Raw genomic sequence first — 22,286 nt, forward strand, 5'->3', positions numbered from 1 at the left:
TCATGTTGGTGGTGACTTAATCTCCATACTGAATACACTTTTTAAGCATGTAGTCTTTGGTTAATAACTTAGTGAAGCTCTGCAAAAGTAATTCAGGCAGCTTAAATGTTTATAAAAGCTGTCCAACTTCTAGAAGTTTTCCTTATTTTTTTATGGATTCCTTTAGGGGGAAAGTTATAGGAAAGTCAAAGCTGAGAACCCCTGTAGTCTAGCATCCTGTTTTTTACAGGTTCTTCTATTCTCTGCTTCAGAAAAAACTGTAAAATGAGCATGCATTTGTCTATCTTCTCTCTGTCAGCTGTCAACCTGGCTGCCAGGTAAATGGGGACCTATCTGGTGATTTGATGTATTCTGTTACAGAGCAAAGCTGTTACATCTTTAAAAGCGCTGGGTTGCAAGAGGCAGGGAATGAAAAGAGTCTCCTTCAGGAGTAAGCGTTAGGAAGATCAAGCTGGAGCCTGTATTCAAGCAACTGTGACGTCTACATTCTTTGGAGCAAGGTAACAGACCTGCTGGACTCTGTGACAAATGATGTTGTGGACTCAGGAAATTTGCATGGTTTTGGCAGGGGGAGAATGAAGAAGCACCTGGGGGAGAGCCACTGGGAGTTACTACCTAGATAAACCACATGTGCAGGATATCCCAGCCTGAAAATAGAAACCGGAAGAGTATCAGGGGAACACTTCTTGTATCTTGTACACTTCCTCAGCTCACACTCCTTATGCACTGACTTGTCATGTTTAGGGACAGGATGCTGCACTATATGAGCCTTTGGTCTGAAGGGGAACATGAGCTGAGTGAGCCACACCAATGGTTCGGTCAGCTCCATTTCCCGTTATTAACAATGGCTATTCAAACAGTCCTCAGACTACTGCCTCAGAAAAGATCACCAAGCAGTAGAAACTTTTCTCACAACTTATCCCTTCACCTTGTCTAAGGGTGCAGCTTAAAAGCCTTCAGTTCTGCTGAGGCTACACATGGGTTGCTCTTTAACACTCAAACAGTTCAATCTGCAAATCATCTAGCTCTCACTACAACCCTTTATCAAATTCTCATCTTCCTTGTGCCACAGTCTTTTGGCTCTCAGAATATAATTTATTAGGTATCCACCTTGTCTATCTACTAGTCTTCTAGGTTTGTCACTAAAACTTTTATTTATGGCCTGTTTCATTTTATGAAAGAAAAAAGGTAGTTCAATGTTAGTCTGAAACAGCCATTTGCTACCCTACTCACCACATGGGAAGCTGTAGGGGGAGACTTGTTCCATTATGTTCTTACTTCCCTTTTCATCTTGAACTGATGAATCCTCCCTTCTGATCCAGTGCGCTTTTCAGAATCTTTAGGGGGGGAAAAACAAAATGCATAGCTGTTGTTGAGGCTGCTGCTGAAGCCTAATTTCCCTCAGCTTGGCATCTAAGGTTCGAATGCAGCCGCTTCAGGGATTCATTCACATTTTCTTTTATGCCATACTGTATGATGGAAGCACGCCAGCAACACCATACCTAAATTGCAGCAACACCAGCAGTGACTTAACTATAGCCAATAAACACATTACAGGCATGGGTAAAATGAAGTCATTCTGCAGCACTAGCTTTTAAAGACAATAGCACATGCTGATTTTGGAAGGGCAAAGAGGATAGGAAGAGGTATGGTCTCCATAATCACTTCAGGACTTCTGTTAATCCCTTTTTCTAAAAGGATAATAATCAGATGGCCTCAAAGCGCGTGGTGACAAGGCTATGGGGCTGTCACGCACGCTGAGGGGAGGGGGATAGGCACACGCCCCCTGAGAGCAGCCGCAGCCAGTGCCAGGTAGGGCCAGACCCCGGCACAAGGCTAAGGGCAGGGAATGGCCTCTCCAGGCCCTCTGGGGAAGGGGCGCTGGTATCTGCGGACAGGGACCGCCGCCTCAGGTCGGTGTTAGGTGACATCTTAGGCCCGCCGTTGGAGCCCCCTCGGGCCTGGCACCGCTGGAGGGGCCACGTGAAGCAGACGGGCAGGCAGGGCTGGAACAGACCACAGACCACGCCGGCCCGGAGCAGGGACCCGTCCCCTCGCCACGCGCTACTCACCGCCGCGCGCCCCGCCGGCCCCTCCGCAGGGGCGGGGCGCCGCGCGGCTCCTTCACGCCTGGCTACGAAGCAGGGCCGGAACTCTGCTCCGATTGGGCAGCCCCAGGCGGGCTTCAGGCGGTGGGTTTATCTCATTGGCTGAGAAGCGAGGGGGGTGGGGCGTGGCTCAGACAGGTTGCGGGACTTCTCTCTGCAGGAAGGCTGATTGGCTGCGGGAAAGAGGGAGGGGCGCTGACCCGCGGAGTTGATTTGCTGGTCTCAGCCTGCGGCCACCTCTCATTGGCTATCCCTTTTGTGGGCTGGGCCTCAGCCGCTATATAAGGCCGAAGGGCGGGGGGGTGGTTGTTAGTGGTGTGGTGCTCCACCTGTGGCTCGACAGACGCTCCAGGCCCGTCCAGGCGATGTGAGTGCGCGCGCGCGCGGGGGCGGGCGCGCGCGCCCATCCACCCACCCGCCCACCCACCGGACAGCTGCGCTGCTGAGTGGCGCATTGCGGTGGCCGCGGGCAGGGCCGCGCGCCCTGCCCCGGGGGGAGGGGTCCTGCTGCTCGCGGGTGTCCGGGGCTGGCGCTGGGCAGGGCGTGGGCCCGCTGCCGCAGCCGTGAGGCTGCTCTCTTCTCCGAATTGAGGCTCGTACCGCGTACTGAGCCTCTGTTCCCCAGACAAGAGCACCTGACTGGACTTTCTCTTTGCTGGTATGTGTTTCCTCTCAGGTCTGACCCATCCCAGCAGCTTGCTCCTGGGGCCCCAGAAGGGGGAGCCCCTGGAGGGCCACGCCCCGGGCAGCCCTCCAACACCAGTAGCAACCGTCGGCTGCAGCAGACAGAGGCTGAAGTAGAAGAGGTTAGTAGCTTGCCAGCTGTGCTCGCTTCCCAGGGGCGGTGGGGGCTCTGTCCTCCTATTGCTCTGCAGCAACTGCGTTCTCGATCAGTGTGTTGATGGGATGGATGCTTTCCTAATGCAAATACTACAAATACATATTAAGTACTTCAGAGGTATGTTGGTAGGCCTGTGAAGAGCCTGGAGGAGAGTCAGAGGTTTCCTTACCCTTAAAAGCTGCCCAATTCCTGAGGTGTATTCTGAGGAGCAGGTATACTGGACTCTGTTACCTTGAATCTTGCTATCATCGTGGAAATAGAGCTGTGCAGGATCCGGAGCAGCTCTTAAGCACTGCCAGCTGCTTTGAGAGAGAGCAGTCTGTGTGCATACTTAGTGTGTGGTGTGAAAGGAACTGTGATTGTCATACAGGTCCGGGGTCTGTAGTGTGGCTCTGATATGTAGTAACCCCTTTTGGCCTCACCAGGGCAGCAGCATATAGCTCTTGCTCTTTCTTTGTGGTTATTAGAGACTGAGGATGTGATAACTATGTTGGGGGAGGGGGAGTGACACAGGTTTAATGGACTTGAGGGCTTCTCAAAGCAGGTAGGAGTGGGGCTAGGAAACTAGTGAAGTTGTAGGAAGCACCTGATAGCATGATATCTAGAATCTTCCCAGTTGCAAGTAAGCAACAGTTCTAAAGCTACTGCTTATCTTGCCTTTTTCTCTTGCCTCAGCCTTTCACCTTTTAGTAACTCAGTGTTATAAGCCAGGATTCTGTTCTTACATCAGTAAAGAAAGTTGAAAAAGTAACTACTGCTACTGTTATTCCTTCTGCAGGTGGTTGGCATAATACGTGTAAATGTAGACAAAGTGCTGGAACGAGACCAGAGACTGTCAGAGCTAGATGACCGGGCAGATGCACTTCAGGCTGGTGCCTCAGTGTTTGAAAGTAGTGCAGCAAAACTCAAAAGAAAGTACTGGTGGAAGAATTGCAAGGTGAGTTTCCTGGTGCCTTATCTCCTTCCTGAGAAGAAAATTAGGTGAGTCTTCTGCAGGACTCTGAGAGGGTAGTTGGGGTTTAATAACTACCTCAGATGCTTAAAATTCTTTCATCGTGGAAAGATTTGAGGCCTGGGCTGTCCTGCCTTCAGGTTGTGGACTATTTCCTGGCTGTCAGGGATCTGTCAATCTGAGTATTAACCTCTGACAATATCTCTCTCCAGATGATGATCATGATGGGAGTGATTTGTGCCATTGTGGTGGTGGTGATTGTAAGTAAGTACCGACACAAAAGGTGAGGGAGCCCTAACTCTAGGATACTCAACTTTCCTTTTTGGTTTAACATCTGGAGGGTCTTGGTTGCAGGTCTTCCAGCAGCACCATCTCCCTTCCCAAAGAAGGGATCTCCCACACTTCTAGGGTAATGGTATGTTTTACATAATGGCAAAAGGGATTGGGAAGCCATCCCTGTAGAACTGGGAACTTCTGCCTGCCAGGTCAGATTACTCTCTGAGTGAGAGGGGCAGCTATCTTGGAGTGGGTGGGTTGATGAGTCCCTTGGTGGGGGCTTTGGAGGTCTCTAGGTAACTGGGGGACCCTTTGTGTAACTTGCCCTTTTGTTCTCTCCTTTTTTTTTTTTCTATTACTTTGTTTCCAGTCTACTTTTTCACTTGAATGTAGCCCCTTCAGTCTGCCACTGTCCCCTGTCACCTTGCCTGTTTCTTCTTACCTCAATCTTTCCTTTCCTTCCCTTCCACCTAGCTTCTTCATTGATTACTGGTTTTGATTTATCTTCTGGATAAGATTCTGAAGTGGTCTCCTGAACATGGGTTAGACTCTTCAACAGCTGCTGCAGCTCTAAGGAAGGTTATTTGAACTTAAGAGGAAAGGGAAGTTGAAGAGGATTGGGTAGCTATTATTCCTGCACTTCTGTAGGGAATGTGTGGTTTGTTTTGGATGTGAGCTTGTCAAATAGTGCCTCTGGCAATATAAGAATGCCTTAAAGTAGTGCCTTGGGGAGATGAAGCTTTTGAGCATATGAGATTCTTCAGCATTCTGCCTAACAAGTGTGGCAGCATGACTTAAGCTCTTCATTTAGCTTCTGAAATAAAAGGTAGTTTGTTAATGTGTGATCTGCGTGGCTTAAACAGTCATTTAGATAAAATTGCCATGAAGAGGTGAGCACTTCTAGAAATGATTTTAACTTACCTGCCCTTTGGTTAAGATGATGTGCTCTCTTAAAATGGCCATCTTGGTGATTATATAGAAGACCTGTGTGATTTCCTCAGTCAGGTATAATAACTAAATGCAAAGTAGATAGCAGTAGAACTTGTTTCAGTTAAAAGGCATGTATGGGAGTAAAAAATCTCCTGACAGAAAAAACAAAAGGATAAGAGTAAGGAATATGGTGGGGGAGAGGGTCAAAAATGCTCCTTTCATCTATGCAGACATAAAAAGCCACAGAATCTTGGCTTACTATCTTCTGGCTTTCTGGCAAAGTTTGGAATGGGGTGGAACAGGAGTGGGCATAGGAGTTTTCGTTTAGTGTTGAATGTCCAAGAAAGTCCCTTATGTGATAGGTGGAGGTGAAGGAGGCTTAGCAGAGTTTTAGATGAGATTGAAAAAGCCACTTGAGAATGCCTGCTCTGTTGCTCTTACCCCAAAGCCCTAACTTTCAGCTGGAGTTATAGAAAAATAAGAACAGCTTATTAAGAACCTTCAAAGGGAAGTGCTGTTCTGGGCATGTGCATTGCGAAGTGATAACAGATGCCCCTGTGTGGTAGATACGTCTGGCTTATTAAAACTGAAATCTTCCTACTTGCTATAGACTTTCTCGGACTTGAGTCCATGGTGGTCTCTGCTAGAAGTTAACTTAGCACATGGAACTCAGTGGCTTCCTGCAAGCAATCCTCATCTTGTTCTCCTTTGGAATGAACAAGAATTGTGAATTATTTAAATACATTGTCAAAACTAGGGTTAAACGAGCTGCTCTGTTCATCAGTTTCTGCAGTCTTTTGAGGTGTATACTACTTCAGTTTTTTCAAGCCGAACTGAAGCCTGTAATCTAGCCCAGAGAGAGGGCTCTGATTTAGGATGTTCTATCTCAGATCTAGGATGCACTGGTATCTGCCTAGGCTTAAGGAGGTGTGAGGAGGCAGAGAAGAACATGACTGGAGCTTCCAAGTGGAAGAAATAAGATGGGTGGAGCAGATGTTTTTTGCCCTGAGCATGCTGGGAAAGTTCCTTTCCTTCTAGGGCATCTGGGAAGGGGCTAGGTTTTGCATGCTCACTTCCATGCCCCAGCATTTCATCTGTGCTGAGTTCATCTCCCTGCAATTTCATCCCTCTCCAACTTGGGTGAGGGCAGAGATGAAGATCTGGAGTGAAGCAGCTCTCGTCCCCTGAGCACTTTCCTAATTCCCGGTGGAACTGAGATGTGATGGATGGTCAGAAGTGCATCTACTGAAGAGGAGCCAGGGTCTGCTTATACTGCTTGCTGCTATTTACATTTAGGGTGTGGGCATACAAGCTTGAGGCTCCCAGGCCAGCAGTTATTTTGACTTTTAAACAAGTGTTTGGTGCTCCATTTCTCTTGTTCCTCGAGGGGGGGGGGGGGCGGGCTGATGTCCCACTAGGTTTTCTTCCATTGTTTTTTCTCTTGGATGTTTGTTGTATATTGCCTCTCTTTTCCTCTACCTTCTCCTCCTTTGTGTGTCTATGCATGGGGGGGGGGGGGGAAGGGGGGAAATGACCAAGACCCTATGAGTATGAAGCAAGGGACTCTCCTCCATCCACAGCATTTCAGCCACTCATGCATATGCAGTTTTTCTTCTGTAAACAACTGTAATCTCTTCTGGCATGTTACAGTAATCAGCTTGTGTACTTTAAATAGTCTCAAAGAAACACAATTCACCACCTCACTGAGTCTGCCTGTTTTGTCAGGGGTGGGGAGGGGCACTTGGATTCCAAACTGCTTATGGAAGAGCATTTTTTTTCTTGCTGTTCTTCCATACTATTTGCACATCTGAAGTTCTGCACCTCACAGGAATGGACAGTCTTGCATTGCAATGATGTTAGTTGCAGTCATACCGGAAGCATATGCTGGACTGACCCAGTGATAGTTCTGTAATAAAATACAGGAGTTAACAGCTCTGAGGGAAAGGCAGCCTGATTAAATTTGGCTTCCAGCCACCATAGGCACAACCTATGGTTAGTGCATGGAGGTAGGCCCTTGAAAGGAGGTGTGCTGGTTGGCTTTAGTTCCTCAGGCTGTGCTGCCTTCAGTTTCAATAACTGATCCTCAGCTCTTTCAACTAGAAAATATTCTCCTCTTGGGGTGGGATTGAAGTTGGGAGATGTGCATTCAGGGGCTAAATGAAGAGCTCCAAGAGCAAAATGCTGTTACAGTGTATCTCAAAGTATGATGGAATAGAGGTAAGTGACTGCCCCTCTGGTTTTGCTTCACTGTACACTAAACTCATTAAATAGTTAGGGATAAGAGTCTTATCCAGTGCTGATGTATTCTTAAAATGAAGTGTTGGTGCCCTAATTTGCCCCTTCCTTAGCTGAGGTTGCCAAACAGTATTCACTGTGGCTTGTGGTTCTCTGGTGGTTAACACATCAGTTAGCAGAGTCTCAGCTCCAGTCCAAGCATCACCAAGATAATATCATAAAAATATATGATAAATGGTGAAATTGATGTAATGCAGATAGTCTAAATATTGCAAAGATGAAAGCCATCTTGGGCAGTAAGTGTCTGGACTGTCCAGTGATTAAAGCTGTATGTGCAATTTAAACTTCAATACAGATCAGCCCTGCAAAACTTGAATGAGTCCAACTACAATTCCTGCCAATTAGTGTGCCTTCTTCTATTATCTTCCTCAAGCTTGTTCTGTTCTTTTTCTTGCTTTTTAAGAACACAAGTGTCCAGACCACAGACTACACTGTCCCTAGCCAATCCTAGGTACTTGAGTGCTCTCTACAACCAGGTGCTCTGAAGGACAGACCTGTGTGCTAAACATGCTGCCTTGTTCCCAGTAGGCCAGAAACTGTCCTGGGGGTTGTCCAGCTCATGAGTCATGAGAGGCAGGCCTGCAAAATGTGCATGTGTCTGACCGTAAATCCTGTTGTAGAGGTTTAAAGTTCCATGTTTTGTTGGGAGCATCTTCTGTCAGAGGTGCTATCTCTTTAAGTATGTGCACTTGCTGCTCCTGTTGAGTTTCTAATCATGGACAAATGAGCACTCAAAACAAGACCAAAGCTTTGGCAAAAGGTAATTCTTTGAAATGGCATTTAGAAATCCAAGCTCTACCTTTAATTGTGCAGCTCCCCTATCAATTACTGTCTTCTGAGGGGCTGCAATTCCTTCAGATTTTTGGGGGGAAAACCTCAATTGTATTGCTCTTTAAATGGAGCATCTAAATCTAATGGAGCATTTAATCTAAAACCTTTAGATATTTCTAGATACTTTAGTTCTTGCTCTGGCCTTTCCTCAGCTCTCTATCAGAGCCTATAGATCAAAGTGTGCTCCATGCCTGACAGCTCTCATCAGAAGCAATGGATCAGTTTCTTGTTCTCAGCTGGGAAGTAACCAAAGAATAGTGAGTAAAACAGAAAGCATTACTCTAGAATAGGAATACAGCATCAACAGTTTGTTAATGGAACTAACTTTCCTGTGAAGTGATGGAGGGTCTAGCTCTGAAGTATCCATTGAGGTTGGAAGCCTTAACTGGTTAAGGGAGACAATAAAGATAACTTTTGTACTTCATTGTTCTGCCCTCTGAGCAATTATTTACCATCTCAAAGATCTAACAGCTAAGGATGTAAGTTTCCAAAAATAAGCAACTCATCCATGCCTATTGGATACTTGAATTCAGGCCAGAGTGTTTCTTCCAGACTCCGCAATGCTGCTTGGAAGATGTAAAACTGTAGTACACAGGTGATCTCATATGTGGTAATGCTGTCCCTTCATGCAACTTGTTCCCCAGTTTACCAGCCAAAATGAAGTTTAAAGTTGCGTTTCCTGGCTTCCTATAATTTCCTTTCATAGCTTTTCTAAGCTCTGTAACTAGGAAACTGTCCCTGTACTTCGTAACTTGCCTAAGTCCTTTCATGCATCCCTTTGTTGTATTAGTTTTTATTAGAAATGTTACTTTTCTATCTGCCAAATTGCAGACTGTCACACTTTTGAGGAACAAATTTTCAGTAGGTCTCAGGGTATATATGTATATTGCTCCCTCTCCCATTGTTTCCTGCCTTTTCAACCGGTCCATAATTAATTTTCCTTCCAACCCCACTAGAGTTGCATCTTTGCTGCTCTGTGTAGCTCTTCTATGTTGCCATGGTGAACTGGTACTGTTCTCTTCACCCTCTGAGCTGTGCGTGGCCTCCAAATTCTCTAAAGAGATTCCTCCACAGTTCTTAAAATCATTGACCGCTTCTCTCTCTTACAGGTCTATGGCCATTCACAAACTTCACACCCTTCCTTAGCCTTCTCATGTTCTTGCTGTCCTTTCCTCAAGCTTCCCTTTGTCTAGACAAATACACTTGTGTTGGTAATTCTCCAACAGCCCTTCCCTCCCCAAATGTTTGTTGCTGTTTGTTCCCCAGCCTGTACTGCTGTGTAACGCTGTTCTAGGATCCTGGCACCTCCCACCACTCTAACTACTCCCCCCATTCAAATGTCAGTGCTGCTTCCCAACAGTTGTGTAATTCTTTTCCATCAACCTATATGGTCTCCTCTTATTCCTTTGCCCTCCAGTCTTGCCTTAAACCATCTTGCACACCCAAATTCTTAAATTCTTGCTGAAGGGGCCTGGCCCTTCCAAACTCATTCTGCTTTCCACCCAGCTCTTCTCCAGCGCCCTTGGACAGCTGCAGCTCCTCTCTACCTGTGTTTCTTGGTGCCAGCTGGCAATTCACATGACTCTTCTCCAGTAGATCCTTTCTCCCAGAAGGCTGTTCTTTCCACCAATAATTCTTCAACCTCCTCATCATTGGCTTTTCTTCCCTTTCCCTATAGTAATAATGTCAAAAAATGCTCATTTCACTCCTTTACTGTGCCCTTTATGCATAACATCCTCTGTTTCATCTAGATCCCCATCTCCTTTGACACCACCAACACACCACTCATTTCCCTGCAGTCCAGCCACTCCAAAACTGGCTGCTCCCAAAAATTGAGTGCTTCTCCAAACTGTCCTCTGCTCTTCACTCACTCACCCTTCTGCTGTGGTGTTGCTCTCCAGTTAAACAGTCCTTCCCTTCCTAATCCTTCTCATTCCTTCCATATGCTCACCTCTCTGAGTTCCCAGCCTTACAAAATAAGCCCTTTAGTTAGACACACACTAAAAGAATACTTTACTCTTCTGGCAACTCCTCTTTTCTCAAAATATTCTCATCTTTTTATATATATTCTTCCTTTAACTAAATACTTGATCCTTTCCTCTTGTTATTCCCTACTTGCTTCAAACAACCACCAGCCCCTCTTAGGGTCCTTGTTTTTCTATATGTCCTTTTTTTTTTTTTTTCCTCCAAATCCTTTAGACAGCTATACCTTGCTTCTCCTGCAGTCTTTTTTTTGCCCCAGAAACATTTGTGACTTTCAAACTCCAGGGGTTTTCCTTAGCCTCTGAATACTTGTGTCCATCTCCTTCATTTCTCTCGTCCAAATACATCTATTCCAACTTGTGCATGCTCAGACTCTGTCAACATACTCTTTTTTTGTAGTCTCTCCTACCATCAACAAAGTAACCCAAGGCAAGGGCACTTCTAGGATTCCCTTTCTATTCTTCTTTCACTCAGTACTTCTCTTTCCCCAGTCTCACACCATCTAACCTTTCTTCTTAGAAGTTCTCAGGTCCTCCAAATTCATCTCATCTCAGCAGTTCCTCAAAGCCTCAGAATAACTTCCATGTTGTTCTGATATATCCCTTTTCTCTTTTAACACTTGACTTTCAAGTCCTCTTATGGATTTGGGTAGGTACCTAAGGTACTTTAAGTCCTCTGTCTGCTGGTTGTTCCCCATCCTGAAGGAACTCACAGCTCTTTTCTTCTACTTCAGCAGCACCAAACACTTCCACAATTCCCTGCTATTTTTAAGCTCCTAACCACTCTTCCCTCTTCTCCTGTTGTAATTCCCCAGCATCTTTACATAAACCTTTTTTCTCATTCTCTTTCTTCTCTTTAAACATATGTGACTATCTGCTTCTGTGCATCTTACCCTGCAAAGCAAACCATTCTTCTTTTATACCCTAACTCCTCCATGAAGTGATTTGTCCTCTCCCACACTTCCTTTCCCTAAGTGCATTTATTTCTATTTCTCTGCCTTTCACTATGTGACAGATACTCCCAGTCCAAGAACATGCAACTTGCCTTTCTTGGGTGTCGTCGGTTGCTCCTTGCACATTTTCCACATGCTCCAAACAACTGTGCTTTCCTTCTAACACACCTATGACTACTAAGCATTTACATCCCCTCAACCTCTGGTATTGATTCACCCCACTGAAAGCTTAACTCTTTCGTTGCTATTTTGCTGACCCATCAATCCCTCAAAAAGCAAACTTTCTCCCTTCTTTCATATTTTGTATTTTCAATGAAATACTCTCCCCCCCCACCATGTATTTTACTTTCACCCCAGCACTGCTGGATTTCTGTCTCATTTTCAGACAGTCCAAAACCACTACACATCTGTTGAGCTGGTGATTTGTGGTCTTGTCTGTCTGAAACAAATGGGAGAATCAGCTATCTCTCTCCCAAGATGGTAATTCATGCACTGATACCCAGGACAGGTAGGACTGCTCTAATTAACAATTTGTATAACATCACGTTTGTAAAGCCATTTAACTCTGGATTTACAGCTCCCCAAAACGAGGTCATTACTTTCTTCAAGTTCATCAAAGCCCTTTCTTTTAACACTTTAACAAAAAAGATAAATAATGCGGTGTGGGCTTCTTCCAGAGAAAACGTTTCCTTCTCTGCCTGTACTTTTTTAAGAGATTGTAAAGAACTTCATCTGTTTCTAGTAGTTATGCCTCTGATTAATCTTCCTTTAATTACCCTCTTATTTCTGTGTGATGCAGTTGGTCACATCTATATTATGGTTATCACAAGGCACCTTGTCATGTGAGGAATCTCTTATTCCGGAAGGTTCTTGCTCACATATGAGTTATATAATATTCATGATATATGGAAACTGTTTAAATGTTGCACCTGCTATTTCTCCTTTCTTTGTTTGAGGGTGGTCTTGTAAAACAAATGCATTTATGTGCCCAGTGATTATTCCCTATCTAGCTGTTAAAGTTGTACTTTTTTTTTCCCCCCTCATTCACATGCCAGCAACTTGCTAAGGCTGCAGTCTAGTACTGAATTAATGACCAAGAACTGGGCTGCAGGCACAGCATGTCCTAATTGCTCTGTTTGTTTTTTTTTGTCTTGTTTGAATTGTGACCAAAGTAATTTTCATTTTAATTACAATTCCTAGTCACTAACACAAACCTTTATATTTGCCTCTCGAGCAGTGTGTTTTTGCAGGACAGAGAAGTCCCTACATTAAGGCAACTTTGTAGTTTCACACTTGCATTAATCACTTTCTTTTACATCACTTAAATTGTAAATACAATACCTGTAAATGCAAAGTGGTTTTTTTTTCAAGTTGAAAAGTCCAGATTTTTTTCCAGTGGGGGCCTTCTTTGGGGAATATGTGTTTCCACACCTCTAAATGCCAGTTTCTAAAGGGGCTGCCACCGCTTCCTGAGTAACAAGAGCTCCTAAACCTATTCCCCCTGCAGAATCACTGGGCTTTTCCTCCCAGTGGTGAAACATCTCTCATCTTTCAAACCAGGGGCATCAGCTGTATATAGGAGCTTGAGAACAGCACTGGGATCAACGCTGAGGAACTATTATTTTTGTAATAAAGAATGCACTGTGTGTGTCTGCAAGCAAGAAAATCACTCTGCTGGAAGTGAAATGTACATTTAGATAATGTTCAAGCAATGCAGAAGCAGTACAATAGGCATATGTTTAACATTTTAAAGGGAAGAATTAGGCATCAATTTATATACCATAGTAAAATACTCAAGTTTCCCAAGGATAGTGCATCTATCTTAATATTTAAAATTTCTGCAGTTTTCATTTTATGTCATCATTAACTAGATTCTAAATTCAAAAGGGACTGTTTGCATTTTGATTGTTTGTATGGTACTGTGGGTCTTTGTCTAAAATATATTCTTAAAGTCTGGTATCTGTGTTTGTCTGATCAAGTGGACAATCCTGTTTACTGAGGACATCACCCTTGCTCTTTTGATACCGCATGAAGTGCTGTGTAATCATCACTGCAGTAGAAGTCTGCATATTTGTAAAAAATAGTATAGCTGTGCTTACTGCCAGAAATAAGATGTGTGCTATTATGCAAAGATCCCAAATTAGTTCCGTAGAAAAGGGCCATCACCACAATTTAGATATAACCTTTGTCCTGGTCTTGAATTGTCTATTTGGTTCTTTCTTAGTATGATAAAGCTTTCCTTGAAAGGTTCTTAAATTAAAGCGTGCTATCTCCTATGCTTAATAATCCTCAACAAAGGCCCATGGCTGAAGCAAAGGAGATTGGACTGGAGTAGGGCATTGCATGATCTGCACTATTCTCATCCTCTTTTGCAGGTGTTCATGGGGCTTGCGGTAACAGAGTCACTGTTTGGGATTGAGGGTTTGCATCACCCTGTCAGAGACTACTTTGTTCCCATAGCCCCTTAATCCAGGGAGGGATAAGCTAACGTTGAGATCAGTTTATCCTGAACCCTTTAGCAAAGAAGCAGGTGGCTGATCATACAAGTGTATGTTTTATCACAAGGAAGCAGACTGGTATAGGGCTAAGAACTGCCAGTGCCTTATAGGCAGCCTAAAAATGGAGGCCTTATTCTGAAGGGATGTTTCATCCTGACCTGAGAGTGGCACCAAATGTCAATCACTTCCCCCAAGTATCGTGTGTAATTTAGATGGAGATTATGACAGTGATTGTCCTTGCTTAGGGCTGTACGTGTAACCTCTCCTCTGGGGAACGAGGAGAGGAGATCTAGCTTGTTCTTGGAATCAGAGCTGGCCATGAAGAAATAGAAAGCAGCAGCCTGTTTCTAATCTTAGGAAAAGCTAAAGAAGTCTCAGCCTGCTGAGAGGTAAGGCACGTGTACCCCTGCTCAGCCTCCATTCCTGTCCCTTGTGCACACAGAGGAGGCCAGCCACACCTGCCAATCCTCTTTAATTAATGGCTGATGTGAACTGTGGCAGCATCCTTGTTACAGGGACAAGAAAATGTGTGCACGAGTAGGTGAACACATACAAGGAGTATAAGGAAACTGAGTTGACCTCTTCCACATACATAGACTAGATCAACTCTCATTCCTGGTGATTCTCCAGAGCAATAGTATTTTATGAGACTGAAGAATTCACCTACAATAGTGAAAGCAACTAACCTATGGCCAGCCACAGTGCAGTCTTCTGCTATGATCCAGTTAGAGCACCACAGAAAGAAGGAAATGCAGGTTTCACAGAGAAAGTGTGCAGTCTCTGTTCTAAATGCCACCCATCTATATTGTGGAATAAGCCACTTCCATCACTCACGTCCTATCTCGCCATCCCTGCTTGACCCATGTGGTTCCAGGCTGTTGTAAGATGGCAGCATGGTCACTACAGCCTCTACAGTAAAGCGATGTGGAGCACTGAGACCCGAGGTCTCGTCTTGGAAAGCAGTGTTGACCTGACTGCTTGAATGTGGCCCTGGTGGGGAATGCGTCTTGTGGGAACGGAGCCAGCGGAAGGCCAAGATAAAAGTGATGGCAGTGAAATCCAGAATCAGCTCTGCAAGTTCCATCACAGAAAGTACAGAGGATCCAAACCAGAGACTCCACTGATTCCCAAGCTGGGACAGCAGAGTCACTACCTGCAAGAGACAGAGAAAGGACAATGAGAACAGCACTTGTTTGTGCCCTTTGCCTCCCTGTCCGCTCCCAATAGCAGTACCCCCATGGTGCTGGGAGGATCTTCCCATCCTGCCAGAGGAGAAGAGGCTTGATAGCCAGTAATACCTTTGGAACAAATGCCTTTCAATTCAGAGGGACACCATAGTGGTGCAATAGGTGGCTAGAAGGGACAAGGTGGTGAAGTATGTACCGTGAAAGCTGGAGATTCCCCACTGGTCTTGTAATTCCATTCCTCAAAAAATATATTCACTTTGGCAACTCCATTCCTGTTAATGAAATATGGGGCTGAGTAACCTGCAATACCTGCATTTCTCTACAAAGCTGAATTCTTTCCTCTGTCCCCTTCTGCCCCCTATCTCCCTCACACACACATCACCTAGAAGCTTTTCCCCATTTCAGCAGTTCTTTCATTCTGCAGTCCAGTAAAGTCAAGTTCAACATTAAGACTAGCTGCCTACCTCATACTGCAAAACAATTTTTGGCACTTACAGGACATTTCTGAGACTGCTGTATGAAATCCAATGTCTGTGGTGTCTTAAATCAGTAGTAAGCAAAAACTCCTGCATGGCTCTCCTTCCCACTCTTCCACTAGCCTTTACCATGACTCCAAACCACACAGCAGTGACCTGGAGCTTACTATTTTCAGACTAGCAGCTGACCTTTTTCAGATTCTTCATTTGGATTTCCAGTCCTTGCTGAAGCCTCAGTTACATGCACTCAGACTCAAATCCATTGGCCTTGTCCACAGGTCCTAGAAGCCCCATGCATAATCTCTTCCTATCAGTGACTTAATCTGAATTCTGACCCACTCACACACAAACACCACTGGGACTATTTCTGGTTTTGATATGACCTCTGCTTACAGGCTCTCACCTCTTTGATGTGATATTGTATTTGTTCTGTTGTGAAAGCATGTAAAAAACCCAGTCCTGAAATGAAAGTGCAAAAATTGTATTACATGATCACTGTTACCGCTTGCAGGTTTAGTACCAGCTGAGGGAGGGCTAAACTAGAGTTTTGAGTGGTGCTGGGAGCCAGGACACCATCCCCTTACCTCTGAAACAGCAGAAGGCCAGCGAGAGTATCCAGCTGACAGCTGGTATTCTGTCATTCTGTAGGACAGGAGACCATATTAGCTTCTAAGGCTGTAGGAGCCCACAAGACCAAGTCTCTAAATCCCCAGGCACAGCTGGAAACTCCCTCCCATGCTGAAGTTCTGCCCACTTCCCACTGAGCTTCTGTATAGTTCTCAGGAGCTCACCCCAGAGCTGACGCTGATGTTCGCCAGCCATTTCGGTTTCCTGATGGGAGAAATACCATTTAGGTTCGCAATTCAGCTATTGACTCAAGCTTGTGCCTTGGTCAGGGAATGTTTTCCAGCACCTCTAGGGATAGAGTTCATAGTCTGTCTGACAAACTTACTTGCAAGGTTTCCGACATTTGTGGAAACAGCCCAGCACATCAGCTTTGAACTCAGCCAGGAGTTTGTAATAGCAGTACCCTGAGTAGCAGAGAAAGTAAAACCAGATGAGCTCACAGTATCTATACAGAGAAAGGTAATGTGCGACAATGAGAGGAATCCAGAGAAGGTTTCCTTCAACAAGTTCAGAAAGAGCAACCATCCAAGAGAAGAATGTCTTTTGGATGTCTCACAGCAGAAAGCCAGGAAGCTCATTGAAGACAATGAGGAAAGTTATTGGGGGCATGAAGTGGGCAAAATGAACTTTACTGTAATTCCTTTGCTTATTTATTTACTTATAGTTCCTCCTCTCTGTCAGCACTTACCCCAAGCTATGTGCTTCATATAGTCACAGTACTTTGCTCCAGCAGGTAAGGGGTAGAAATAATACGCACAGCCACAGCGCTCTACCATGTTGAGCTGAAAGCAGGAACGAATGCACACCTGGGGAGGCATATGAGATGGAAAAGGCTGAGCAAAATAACCAAACCCAGTGTAGTCTGTATTGTATCACACCATTAACAGTGTCCAAAAAAACGGACAAACTTGACTGCTAGGGGATTGAAACCTCCCGGGAGAGCAGGGAAGCAAACTGGCACCATACCAGTCCTAATGAGTTACCTGTTCAGTGTAGCGAGATGAGTACAGGTTTTGCACTGGCACATCACTGCCATCCTCTGTACAATCACTGTAACTGCCCCCAAGACGCACAGTCCTCTCCTAGAATATCAAATAGTCATTATCCAAAAATGCCTGGAACTTCACTGTCTTCTTTTTGTACTTCCATGCCACCCACTGCTCATTCATCAATACCTGCTCCTTATGCTTACCTCTGGATGCCAACACCATCCTGCTTTCCTCCATTTCATTCTTCTGTAACAAACTCCAACCAAATGCGTCTCATCTAGTCCCATAAGCTGCTGTTCTTTTCCTCCTTTCAACCCATACGATTAATTCCCTCTCTTAATACCTGTCCAGCAAGCCAAACCTCCCCCACTGAAGTCCTTATCTCCACTGTCACAGCTCTTACTGCTGCTCTGTCCTCACCTTTCTCATGCTGATGGAAGTCTCAATACCTGGACGCACATTGAAACCCCCATCATCCATGAAGGCTGGCTCATTCTGATCATGAACCATGACCCTAGCTCCTGTCACCGTGGACAACAGAGGGATGAAATCATTCTGTTCAGTGCGCACCACCAGAGAGAGACCTGAAGAAATGAGAGATGACAAGGGAGATCATGATCAGCCATGACAAACATCAATCAGGGCTGAACCTAAACTGGGCAGGAAAGGAGGGTGGCTGGAGGGAACCCGAGGACGAAGCTGGCGGCTCCAGAAGAGGACAGAGAAAAATGGATTTCTTAATTGTGGCTTAGGAAGGGCAAAACTAGGGGTGGAGAAAGTTTTCATGAGGAGACTCAGAGCTTGACAGGAGGAAAGCTTGAAGGTGGGGCCTAGAAAAAGTTTCAGGACTCACTTGCTGGGAACAAGTTAAGTGGTGAAGGAGGAGATCAAGAGTAGGTTTGCAGGAGCACAGCACTACGAATGTCACAGGGGGTTTAAGGAAGGGCCAACACAGGTCCAGCATGAGCAATGACTGTAAGGACCAGGCACTAATGGGGCAACAGTGAGGGAGAGTCATGTGCATGTGACAGCCATGTTCAGATGGGTCTAAACAGAACTTGGACAAAAAACAATAGGGCTGCAATCTGTCACCACCAAAGGAAGTAAGTACAGCAGGCTGCCCATAATTCCTTCTGCCACTTGGACCCTCTCTGTGGGCAAATACAGAGCTGAGCAGTTCTAGTCACCCACTGAAAAGCCCCTCTCACCGTTATTGATCCCAGGCAGTGAGGATGTCCACAAGCTGCTGCTGTTGTCATTAAAGGTATAGCAGTTCCCATACAAGGGATGGTGGAAGTGGGTGTAATTCCTGAGACAGGGACAGAAATATTCATACCAGGTGAGAAGGGCTGTGAGGCAAAGAGGAAGGACATTCTAAAAGGAACAATTCTGTTTTACACCTGCACAGAGAGGGGCTTACAGCAGATGGGCAGTATTTGTTATGTAAACTAACTCTCAAGGGAAGAGCAATTAAAATGTACTGTAAAAAAGTAATCTTGGAACTGGACAGGCTTTTACGAGAGGTTTTTCACATTGCTAGCTCTTCAGAGTTCAAAAGGGTTTTAGCAGAACTGGTAATTTCTATATCATCTCCTTAATATTAACAAAGCTTTTAGCTCTTCCTACCTCTTTTCTTACCTTGCTAATGGGTTTCATCTCACTGTCTCTTTGGGACTTTTTGACCATAACGTCAGCAGAGAAGTGGGATGTTTTTTATTGTCCTTATGTAACAACTTTATCTTATTCTCTTGTATGTGGGCTGATATGTACTGCTCTACCACTGGAAATCACTCTTAATGTGAAGAACAAAGAGACTTCTATATTGGTATATCTGTAACCAAACTGGGATCTGTACCAGTATAACTATTTCATATATGTGAAACCTAGAGAAAGAAGAGGAGAATCCATCCTCTAAGGCAAGAGAGTCTGCAACTCTGTTGAGCACAACCCCCTAGAAGACTCAGAGACATCATTTGAGATAACAGGAACTGAACAAAGAATGATCCCACCTTGGGAAAGAAGTTCTCTAATGCAGGTGTCTTGATTTTCCCTTGGACCCAAGCACAGAATATGAGTGCTGTTAGGAAGACATGGTGGGATATCTCCACCACTTACGCCTTGTCACATGTTGCCTCATTGAAGCGGCAAGCATAGATGAAATTCTCGAAGTCAGACTCATCCAGGGCTTTTGCATCAGGCATCTGTGCCAGGATATTGATATAGTGAAAGCTGTACCATTCTCGCACTGCATCCACCCCTGAGGAGTATGCCTGATGGAAACAATCCTTGTTGTTTTCACTGCACTGGAAGAAAAGAAGGAAAAAACAGCCATGTCAGGGAACTCTTCTTTAAGAGGAGAAGATGTGGATTTGTGATATCTGTGTTCCCTCAGTACAGGCAAGAAACAAGCCAGTGTGGAAAAATGCCATAATGCTCTCGTGCTTCACAAAAAGGCAGTCAATAGCAAGGGGGAAAGCAATTCCAATGAAGCTCCTCACTGGAAGGGAAACACCAGGTCAATGAGCAAGGCTGAGTTAAACCCACGAGACAGCAAATTACAGCAAGATATGCAATGTGATTGAAGTGGAATATAAACCAAAGCTTTAAATTCTTGTGTGGGGAGCCTTTCCTTGAGGGTGTGTCCAGACAAGAGTTTGTGATCTTCTGGGAACTCTAGTTAACTGGCAAGTGATTAGCTTCAGTCCTCCAGAGCCTTTGTAAATGCAAACACAAGATACCCTACGGCGGAGGCAGGGAAGCTGCTGCCCAGCAGCAAATACAGCCATGACCACATTTTACATGGTCCACAGCCACCCAATACTTTGTGGTATTATTGGGCAACATTAGTGTTAACATTTCATATGTGGCTCTCCTTCAGAAAGAATAAGGTTCCCCTACTCTATCTAGGAACTAATGGGTATTGAAAGGGACAATTTTCCTGAGGCTTGCATGAATGAGAAGAGGACTTGAGGAGCAGGATTGCATTGTGCAAAGGATTCAAATTTACCTTAACCTGTCATTAGCAAAAGCCAGTGCAGCTTAATCATACTTCCACATGGGGAAGGGCATGGCCAAAAGTATAACAGGTTAGTGGTAGCTAGGCAGAGACTGGAGTGGGTAAGACAGAGGGTATCCAGGAGTCTCACCAGAACAAAGCCAATTTTCCAGTCGTTCTTGTCCACTGAGGGACTGTTCTCTGGCAAACTGACTAAGTTATCCCGTTTCTGCCTTCGCAGCGGATGGCGCTGAACGTGATGGAGCAGACTCCTAGAACTACGTTTTCGTGTGGACTGAGTTGACCAGTCGCTTCGTGCCAGAGACATGTTGTAGTCATAGAGGTCTAGCAGTGTCTGATGGGTGATCTGGTCCAGTTCATCTAGCTTCTTCCGGATGGCGCTGTATCTGTACAGCAGGAGACAGAAGCTTGCAAGGTTAAAGCTGGATACATATAAAAAGTTCTGGATATGACCTGTGGCAAACAAAGTTTGATGGGGCGATTCAGGGCGTTCCCACTAGCTGTAAATCCAACCTCTTCTGGAAGCTACCATCCTCCTAGGAGACAAATAAATGCATCTGTTTCTGCTCCACTGCAGTACGCACTGCAGACTGTTAATGTAAACCACCAAGTAAAGTAGTCTAAACTAATATGCCTTAGTATGAATGCCCTGCAGCAGCAAAGGTCTATTAGAGGTTTCCCTTCCACCAGCACTGCTACTGAATGGGACATTCAAGGACCAGGAGGAGAATAAGAGTATACATTTTTATTCTACATCTACAAGAATCAAGGCAGTTGACAACTCCCGGAGTCGATTTCCTACCTGTAGGGATTGAGGGTGCATAGGGTCACGGCAGGGAAAGTCAGCCTGTCAGAGTTGAGGTTGAGATTGAGGTTGACAGGATAGCTGAAGTATTCCCTGTAGAGGATCCCAAACTGCCAGTACATTAAGCTGAAGGTGAGGAAGAACAGAACGGACCAGAAGGCTGTCTTCATCTTATTCTTTTTGGAGCACACTAGGCGGATAGCGCCATGGATGGTCGTGTTGCTACAGAAGAACTGGAATAGCTCCTGGTAGGAACCGTAGAATTCGATGAGGCCCTCTCGCTCATCTTCTTTCTGTTGCTGCTCGGATTCCTGCTTGCACTCACTCATTTTCTCTCCTTCTGGCATCTTCCCTGCCTTCCCGGACCCATCCTGCAGCCCAAACTCAGAATCAGCAACGCAGACACCCCTTGCAATGGTCGCAACTCCAGGAAGCTCTGCTGCCTGCAGAACCTGGCTCGGCAGCACTGTCCTCCCCCAGGCCCTGCGGCTTTGCCTCCCTCCCTCCTCCGCGACCCCCCTCCCTGGCGCCCTCACCGAGGCTGCAGCCCTCCGCGCTCCCTCTCCCGCCGCGCAGCGCGCCCATCTCGCCGGTGCCCTCCCCGGCCGGTGGCAGCGCCCCGCGCCCGCCCCAGCCCGGCTGCACCTGCGCCCCCCGCGCGGCACCGCCGCCCGCCGGCGCCGCGGCGCTGACGGGAGGCTCCGTGCCCATGGCGGCGGCGGCGGCGGCGGCTCGGGCTGCGCAGCGCGCCCGCAGCGCTGCCGGCTCGCCCGCAGCCTCCGCGGTTAGGCTGGGACTGGTTTCTTTCCAGTTCAAGCCAGCACCCCGCCCGGCTCCTACCCAGCCAGCCTCTCCCCGCCCACCCACCCCCCTTCCCCTTCCCCCCCCGTGCGCCTCTCCTGGGGAAGAAAAGCTTCTTTAAACTCTCAAGTGTCCGCGGCCGAGCCGGCCGGGCCGGGCGAGGTGACCTTGGCGCCGCCATCGGGGGCCGAGGCGCCGTCGGGGCCCCGCGGAGGCGGGCTGGGCCCCCCACGGGCGCGCTCCTCCGAGCAGGCAGCGAGCAGCCCAGCCCCGGCCAGGTGGGGCCCCGGGAACATCGTGTCCTTCCTCCCCCGCCACCTCCTCCTCCCCCACTGCCTCCCAGCAAGGAGAGGTGATGCAGAAAGAAAGTTGGCAGCGGCTGTGCCAAGGGCATGGGGACGCATCCAGTGCCAGCAGCACTGTACCCACAGAGGCACAGAGTGCATCTGGATGCTGCCTTGGTCCTTCTCTGTGCCTGCTCATTATGGGGACTCCTGGTGCTTCAGGGCTTTAATCCTTGACTTTTGCTCCTCAGTGGCAAAGTCAAGGGAGATTCTGCGTTTTGGATGATGGCGCTAAACTGCACGAGGGATGGGGTTGGTGCAGAGAAGGCTCGCAGGGACTAGGCGATACACATGAGGGAACAACACCTTTGCTGGTTCACTGACCAAAGAAATCTTTCATCTCCAGAACTATGTAGCCCAGCCATTGGGGGGAAT

General features: G+C 46.3%; 2 protein-coding genes across 11 annotated transcripts; one reads left to right on the top strand and one right to left on the bottom strand.

The window, feature by feature from the left end:
- Window positions 1-2,432: 2,432 nt before the first annotated feature.
- Window positions 2,433-17,656, top strand: VAMP1 (vesicle associated membrane protein 1). Of its 10 annotated transcripts, none has more exons than XM_062594417.1 (5): window positions 2,433-2,475; window positions 2,785-2,914; window positions 3,728-3,886; window positions 4,114-4,165; window positions 17,342-17,656. In XM_062594417.1, coding segments are annotated over exons 1-5 (381 nt in total). In that variant the 5' UTR covers window positions 2,433-2,473; the 3' UTR covers window positions 17,380-17,656. The 10 variants fall into 10 exon arrangements, with proteins under 10 accessions (XP_062450401.1, XP_062450386.1, XP_062450366.1 ...); XM_062594402.1 differs by lacking the exon at window positions 17,342-17,656 and adding an exon at window positions 13,544-13,656; XM_062594382.1 differs by lacking the exon at window positions 17,342-17,656 and adding an exon at window positions 12,729-13,086.
- SCNN1A (sodium channel epithelial 1 subunit alpha) lies at window positions 14,364-21,128 on the bottom strand. The gene is made up of 12 exons (XM_062594372.1): window positions 20,764-21,128; window positions 20,092-20,347; window positions 19,061-19,248; window positions 18,154-18,254; window positions 17,366-17,529; window positions 16,940-17,038; window positions 16,645-16,762; window positions 16,282-16,360; window positions 15,914-15,971; window positions 15,733-15,788; window positions 15,050-15,125; window positions 14,364-14,819 (listed from the first exon to the last, which is right to left on the bottom strand). The coding sequence occupies exons 1-12, from the start codon at window positions 21,111-21,113 to the stop codon at window positions 14,493-14,495; spliced, it is 1,872 nt and encodes a 623-aa protein (XP_062450356.1). The 5' UTR covers window positions 21,114-21,128; the 3' UTR covers window positions 14,364-14,492.
- Window positions 21,129-22,286: the final 1,158 nt, after the last annotated feature.

This window comes from Rhea pennata, chromosome 1, assembly GCF_028389875.1.
Source record: "Rhea pennata isolate bPtePen1 chromosome 1, bPtePen1.pri, whole genome shotgun sequence".
NCBI classification, from domain to species: Eukaryota; Metazoa; Chordata; class Aves; order Rheiformes; family Rheidae; genus Rhea; species Rhea pennata.